General features: G+C 45.5%; 1 protein-coding gene across 6 annotated transcripts in view; it reads left to right on the top strand.

Moving 5' to 3' along the window:
• Positions 1–7,921, top strand: part of LOC143029184 (katanin p80 WD40 repeat-containing subunit B1-like) — a 571,733-nt gene that overhangs the window by 520,261 nt on the left and 43,551 nt on the right. For all 6 annotated transcript variants that reach the window (XM_076191703.1, XM_076191701.1, XM_076191704.1 and 3 more), the window contains one exon: positions 7,399–7,617. In XM_076191703.1, the coding sequence (XP_076047818.1) occupies positions 7,399–7,617 (219 nt within the window). The remainder of the gene's footprint in view (positions 1–7,398; positions 7,618–7,921) is intronic.

The following is a 7,921-nucleotide window of genomic DNA, read 5'->3' as shown; positions in this document are numbered from 1 at the left end:
TATCTTCGCGTAGGCCTCTGTTGACCTTGATTTCTTTATTTTTCTTCGCCACATAAATATGAATTGTTTTTACGGTGTATCCTGATCTAATCACAAACCAAGCAACCCTGTGTGATACATTCTTGAATTTCATTACGTTATCTATACTGGCTCGGCTGGCTATTCACCAAGAATCTTACCCCACTGGATTTTTCCTTCTCATTTACCTCTGTACTAAAACAAGTGATGGCTGTCTATTCCCCTCGCACTTCACTCAGTCCCACCATATCCCATCCGATGTTCACTTATTCTTCCAACAAACTCTCCAGCTCATGTCTTCTTTGAGAATTGCCACGTTGTGCGTGTAGATCCTAATCTTCCCCTTTCTTTCGTTTTTATTTATTTTTATTATTTTAAGTCCAAGACTTGGATCTTGTTGGACTGTGTTTCCTCACATTCGGTGACTCACTGTCCGTAAACATGCGAGGCAATGCGGTTGAACTTTGAGGTGACGATTATCCAACAGAGACGCTCATGACAACATTTGGTGTACTGTTCATGTGAGTTGAAAGGTCGTGGCAGTGTAATTTCACCTCCTTGTCACAGTTTCTAGTGAGATACATTTATGGTGGATCCACACAGGGTGCCCAGTGGTTCCCGCCATGATAACGATATCCGATATATCTGTGAGGAGCTTCCCTGTCCGCCATCAGAGACGTGCCAGTTGGCAGTGGGTCCTGCGACTGTGAGTGCATGTGAGTTGATCTTCGTCTCATCTTTCCTGCAAGATCTGTTCGATATGGGTGACGCTGCAGATTTCCATCTAATCGACATAGATCATTCAGTCAATACTCAAGCCCATCCACCAACGTCAGAGTGTCAACTCTCGGATAGGTGTGTGTGTGTGTGTGTGTGTGTGTGTGTGTGTGTGTGTGTGTGTGTGTGTGTGTGTGTGTGTGTGTGTGTGTGTTTTCTTACTAATTCGTACGTTAACCGGACTTTCTTCTCTGCTCTCCTCTCTTCTCACTCCATTTTTTGGTCCAGACTAGTCCCCTTCACAGCTGAATAAAATCGCCTGACACCATGATATTATCGAAAAAAAGGTTTTGCCTTGGTGAAGGGATTTGATTAAACTCGTGGAACCACATCACTCTTCCCCATCCAGACACTTCCTTCCCCACTTCACACTCCCCCTCCGCATCCCTCTTCCCCTTCACAAAAAATCCCCCACGAATGCTACCCCTCCCCCCCTTCATTTATCATTACATTTCGTCACCATCCTTTCCTTACCCCGTTTCTTTTATTTTCCCGTTCCCCCCTTCCCTTCTCTCCTCGTGATGCCAGAACCCTCACCTACCACCACCACCACCACCACCACCACCACCACTTATTCGGTCCTTTCAGTTTGTTGCATCGCCCACGAGCCTTCCTTTCACCCATCGCGTCCCCTTCACCCGTTCACCCTCCCCACTTCACCACCACTCCCCCCATCCTGAAGTCATGCCTCTCTCTCTCTCTCTCTCTCTCTCTCTCTCTCTCTCTCTCTCTCTCTCTCTCTCTCTCTCTCTCTCTCTCTCTCTCTCTCTCTCTCTCTCTCTCTCTCTCTCTCTCTCTCTCTCTCTCTCTCTCTCTCTCTCTCTCTCTCTCTCTCTTTCTATCTATCTATCTATCTCTTTCTTTCTATCTCCTTTCTATCTATATCTCTCCCTCCCTCCACTAAGCGTGATTGAAACAAAAGAGGGTCTTGATCCTCTTCCTCGTCCTTACCCTCGTCCTCACCTTCATCCTCCACGCAAAATTAAACGAGGTGTGACACTTGTAACCCCTTCAGCATAGTAACGCTCTGAGCCAAAAAGGTGTGAGGCATGTCACTACATTGAAGGTGTGTATAACCGATCACTTTGACATAACATGGTGACAAGAGGCCTCTCAAGCCAGAAAAAAGGGGGGGAGGGAGTTAAATGACCAAAGAATCCGAAGTGATCACGGATACACATCACGGACGAACTTTGGGCTCCCTCTGTACCCGTTGAGGTAAAGCTGAAGAAGGTGAATACGATGCAGACAGTGTGGAGTGCCGAGGCGGGTATGGGGGGATGGGCTGGATTCACATCCAGTGCCGGGGTCACTAGAAGCTGTTGTGCACTTCCCAGGCCACGTTTGTGCTAATTCTCCTGCCCCCCCTCCTTCTCTCCTTCCTCCTCCTTCTCCTCCTCTCCCTCCTCCTTCTCTTTCTCCTCCAAATCCTCCTTATCCTTTCCCTTCTCCCACACCAGATCCCCCTTTTCCTCTTGCTCATCCCTCGGCTCCTCTTCCTCTCTTTCCTCATCTCTCCCTCTTCTTCCTCCTCCTCTTCCTGTATCATTAAACGCCTCCACCCCCTTCCACTCCTTCCCCCATCTCGGCCCCGATTTTGCCCATGTATGGTGTCGGGACTGGGGAGGACTTGGGCCTAAACGGTAGCCTGAGGGATCACCTGCCGGACTGTGCTGACTGACTATGGGGCCAGCCGCGCGTACGTTCGTTCAGAAACCTGCGTGGCTCTACCTGTGAATGAGTTTGATATGGTTTGAACAAAACCTCTGTATTATTCCATTATTTATGATTCTCAAGAAAAAAAAACAGCCTGGAGTTGCTTCTGAGTGTGTGTGTGTGTGTGTGTGTGTGTGCGCGCGCTCGCATGTGGTTTCATGTATAACGTGACTGGTATTATGTGTAACTTTAATGGCGAAGCCCCAAAGTCATTCATTTCAACGATGCCACGTGTTCAAACGACACATGCTGTGCATTTGTTAAGACAGCTTGTTCATGCATTTTAGAAATTTTTTCAAACTTTTCTGAAAAACATTTGTGAAAACCTTTGTGGAAGACGCACCTGAAAACGATTGTATTTTTTGTATAAAAACGTTCGTAGACTGTTCATAGAAAACGTAAACCGCTAACGTTGATCCCTGTGTTGCATGTAATTATTTTCCTTTGCTGAATAGAGTAAAAAAAATATATGAATGAATAAAAAATAGGCTAGAAAATATTCGATAAATATAAAATCATGAGAGGCTCTCTGCTTCTATGTTTGAATCGCAAAGCTTATGCCACCGTGCTGAAGGCCAAGTTCAACGCTACGCTGGCGTACCTGAACCCGACGATATTGGCACTCTGGTCCAGTGGTGCCTGGGTGCCAAGATGGGCTTCGTATGGTGACCTTAACCCTACACCCCCTTGTCCCTTCCCCATAGATGTGTGTGTACTCCCGGTTGGTGATGATGATGGACTGAAGTCCCCTCCTCCTTCATGTAGATTTGAGAGATTCTCACATGACCCATTCTTATGCCTTGTTGTTCTTCAGCCTCCTGGAGACCACTAAAACACTAATTGTATCACTAAGCATCCGTTCACTCCCAATGGTTTTGGGTTTGTGGACACGTTGTATTCTTATGTGTGTTCTTTAGCATCCTGGAGAATACCACTAAACACTAAATTGTATCACTTAGCATCCACTCACTCCCACTAGTTTGAGGCTTGTGGTCACACTTAGGGAAATCTGTGGACCTCCCAGGGGATGCATGGATTACAGCTTGTGAGAAAGTGATCCGGATAAAGTCGCTGGAGCTGTTTGTTTCGAGGAGAACATGATAACGTAGGAGGTCGGTCTTGGAACGCTACTTCGAAGGGCATCGAAGTCACACTTGCGGGGAAGTTCTCTTGAGGTTCTCCACTTTCGAAGTTCTGAACGAGTTTCAGCACAGGTAGCTAGAAAGTTTTGTGTGTACGTGTGTGTGTGTGTACATACGAGCACGTGTGTATATATATGTATATATATATGGGTATGATATAGGTAGTTCTTAATTTACGCGAGTTTATTTTATACGAAATTGGTTTAATGTGACTGATGAAATAATAATTTTTATATGAATCATGCGGTTAGTTTGACTTGACACAAGCCGGGTCCAGATTTTTTTCGACACCCAGAAATACTTCTAAAGAACCCCCTCCCCACGCAATATAATATACGCGGTTTTTTATTTACACGATGCCTCACACAAATTAAAAATTACCTGTGCACATTACGAGTATACAGGTTTGGTACACAGAAGCGTGTATGTATATTTTTTATTATTAATGTCGACTTGATATACACACACACACAGAGAGACGTGCGCGCGCGCGCACACAAACATTTCCTTCATTTGTATGAGCAAGTGGTCCATGAATCCTGTTTGCCTTCTACCTAATTTTGATTTTGTCGTTTCCTCTGCAAACTCCAGTGTGGTGCTGCTGTATACACTTGCATTTTCTAGATGCTGAGGAGGGGCGTATCCAGAAATTTTGATATGGGTTGGGGGTTGTAAGTCGTGTAGAATGAAACCCATACTTCAAAGAGAGAGTTGGGGGGGGGGGTCCCCAGTGACCTCGTTCCCCATAGAATAAGAAATAGGTGAATAAATAGATAAATGAAATAAAATGTTCAGAACACCTCTCCTAGCAAGTAAAACATACATGTCGTGACGTCAATATTGGGTTGTTGTATTCGTTATTGTTATTGTTGAGTAATCTTCATTTTATACAACAGTACATTTGCTCGGCGCAGACCGCCTTACCCAGTACCACACCGATTTGACCACACCCGGGCGATTGATGTGTGTGTGTGGGGGGGGGGGCTGCGGTCGGGATGAAGAGGGGCCTGGGGGCTGGGGGTGACCTCGGTGACCGTTGAACCGTGTTGCTCTACTTTCCGTCTGCGGATGATTTCTCGTCGTTTGGTGGCACCTGTGGATATGCTTGTTCTTAATGCATTGCCAACGCGTGGAAAAAAAAATGTCGCGTTTGTTGCTGTGCTGATTTTTTTTTCTTTTAGCCCCCCCCCCAAAAAAAAAAATATATATATAATCAAGAAAAATATCAGTCATCACAAAAAAAATGCATGATGAAACTCCTCAGGAAGATTCGAAAGCTCAGTGAACGACTGTACTACCATCTAGTGCCTCTGGACGTTATATATTTCATTCTGGCAGAAAGATGACAGTCTTGACACGAACACACACACTCGACTATAAAGAATAGCTTGCCAATAGCCAGGATAGAATTACCAAAGGATAACGAAAGTTAGTGGATTTTTTTTTACTCGGTGTGCAAGTAGTTCTCACTCTTATCGGGAATTTTTAAAATTCGGAATTTACCAGTATTAGGAACGGAAACGTCTTGAATTTCTAAAATTCATAAGTTGCCAATATGAGGAACGGAAACTTTAAAGGTATACTAGAATATTAAAGAGGTACTACTGGCATTTGTGTTTTTATATATTTCGGAAATTCGTTCAGAATATTGGAATTTTACGAATTTGAGGGGTTCCCAATAATGGAAATATGTCCCCTCTTAACTGAATAAAATCACCTGGCGGTAGACACGTACAAATTTGATATCCAATAGAGTAATTATTATTATTATTATTATTCATTATTACTGGTGTTGCTATCATTACTATTATTATATCTATATACCAAGGGCTTCTCCCTTAAAAGGGAGGTAGCTAAGTCAAAGGCATGCGCACACACTCTCCCACCCATTCCATTCCCGTCCACCACCCTTGTTGATGTTATTAACTCTTGAAATTGGGTTGTTGTCTACATCTGGGACTCAAGAGGTCGTAGTACCAGGAATACCGGGAACTAGATCTAGGTGTGTGTGTGTGTGTGTGTGTGTGTGTGTGTGTGTGTGTGTGTGTGTGTGTGTGTGTGCGTGTGTGTGTGTGTGTGTGTCTGTGTCTGTGTCTGGGTCTGGGACATCGACGTCGTCGAACTGTGATGTTCGGGAGTCGAGCCGGCCCGCTTGTCGGCGTGGCCGGCTGGGCTCACGGGGCTTCTCCCCTCTGGTTTTTACTAACCGTTGATTGAGGCTCCTGCTGCCTTTAGCAAAAATAAGTAATTGATTAGATAAATTGGCAAATTAACAAATTTATAGAAATAAAACTAGATTTTTACTTAAAAAGGCCGTCGTCGTCACCACCACCATGACGACGACGACGACGACCACCACCACCACCACCTCTTCATCTTCCTCTTCCTCTTGCCATACCAGAAACCGCGTCCATGTAAGGGAAGTCTCATCTGCTTCCTTCTTAAGATCTTGGAGCAATGGAGGACGTGGACCATCGCCACAGGGACATGACATTCGGGCTTGTTGTTTTTCTCTCGTTTTGCTCACCTTTGCTATTCCTCTCTATTTAAAAAGGTACAGTGGCCAAATCAGTCGTACCCAGAGAGAGAGAGAGAGAGAGAGAGAGAGAGAGAGAGAGAGAGAGAGAGAGAGAGAGAGAGAGAGATAGCAGGAGTATATTGACGCGCGCAGCCACCAATACAATGACTGCACAACCGCACAGTTTAGAGGGGGGGGGTAGGGGAGCACAGTTCCTCCCTGTGTACCCTCCGAAGGCCCTCCCTAGGAAAGCACGAGTCCTCGAGGACCCCCTTAAAACAAACACACACACACACACAAACACACACACACACAAACACACACACACACACACACACACACACACACACACACACACACACACACACACACACACACACACACACACACACACACACACACAGAGAGAGAGAGAGAAAGAGAGAAGAGACCTGAGCGGTGGATGTCTGGAACAAACTGGACGAAACAATAGTGTTTGCAAAAACTATACACGAATTTAAGAGCAAACTAGACATTGCGAGATACAAAGACGGGGCAACACGAGCATAGCTCCCCTTCCCGTAAGACACAACTAGGTAAACACACACACACACACACACACACACACACACACACACACACACACACACACACACACACACACACACACACACACACACACACACACACACACACACACACAGTGATAGATATCTGGAACAAATTGGACTAAGAAATATTGTGTGCAAACACAATACAAGAATTTAAGAACAGACTTGATCTTGCGAGATACAAAATCGGGTCATCACGAGCATAGTTCCCCTTCCCGCAAAATACGACTAGGTAAATACATCTAGGTAAATACACAATTGGTGGCGCATTGGTAGAGTTTCCGACCGCCACTATGGCAGTCCTGGTTTGAATCCTGCCCAGGGCTGAAATAATTTCAGTATCGCTACACTACGGGTCGTTACTCCAACTCTCGTGGGCGGGGAGCTGGATTTATGTGTACGTGTAAGGTCACAGCATTACCCATATATAGGTCGTATATGTGCTCTGAGCTCTCTTCCGGGAGAAAAATATCTGTCGATCACGAGTCCAACACGTGATCCAAAACCATGGGGAATCACATACATACACACACACACATATATAGTAACCTAACCCCGTTCCACTAATTTCATAACCCACCCGACGGAGGTGTACTCTGATTCTCACACTCCTTTCTTTGTGTTTCCCCAACAACAGAGTCTCTCAGGCCACACGACCCCGGTCGAATGCGTCCGCTTCGGCGGCTCGGAGGAGCTCGTGTGCGCAGGGTCCCTGAGCGGCGCCCTAAAGATCTGGGACCTCGAGGCGACCAAGATCGTCCGGACGCTGACAGGGCACAAGGCCAACATCCGGTGCATCGACTTCCATCCTTACGGCGACTTCATCGGTACGGGGTCCCTCGACACCAACATCAAGGTAAGACTTCGAGTTTTCGAAGTGAATGGCGTGGGTTGTTGTCGTCGTCTTCATCGTCGTCGCCTTTGCTATTATTGTTGTTCTTCTTACTTTTCTTTCTGCTTTCTTATATTCTTTCTTATCTATTTCCCTCTCCTCCTCTTAAACTTTCTTCTCCATCTATTCATTTTTTTCTTCTGCATCTTCCTTTTTCTTCGTTGTTGTAATTCTCCTTCTCCTTCTCTCTTCCTCCATCATCATCCTCTTCTTGGTCTGCATTGTTTTCGAAGTGGATGGTGTGGGTCTTTGTCGTCGTCTCCATCGT

Source organism: Oratosquilla oratoria, chromosome 10, assembly GCF_046742065.1.
Source record: "Oratosquilla oratoria isolate Oo_2021 chromosome 10, ASM4674206v1, whole genome shotgun sequence".
NCBI classification, from domain to species: domain Eukaryota; kingdom Metazoa; phylum Arthropoda; class Malacostraca; order Stomatopoda; family Squillidae; genus Oratosquilla; species Oratosquilla oratoria.
The sequence above is the reverse complement of the archived record's forward strand: the minus strand, read 5'-3'. Positions and strand labels throughout refer to the sequence as shown.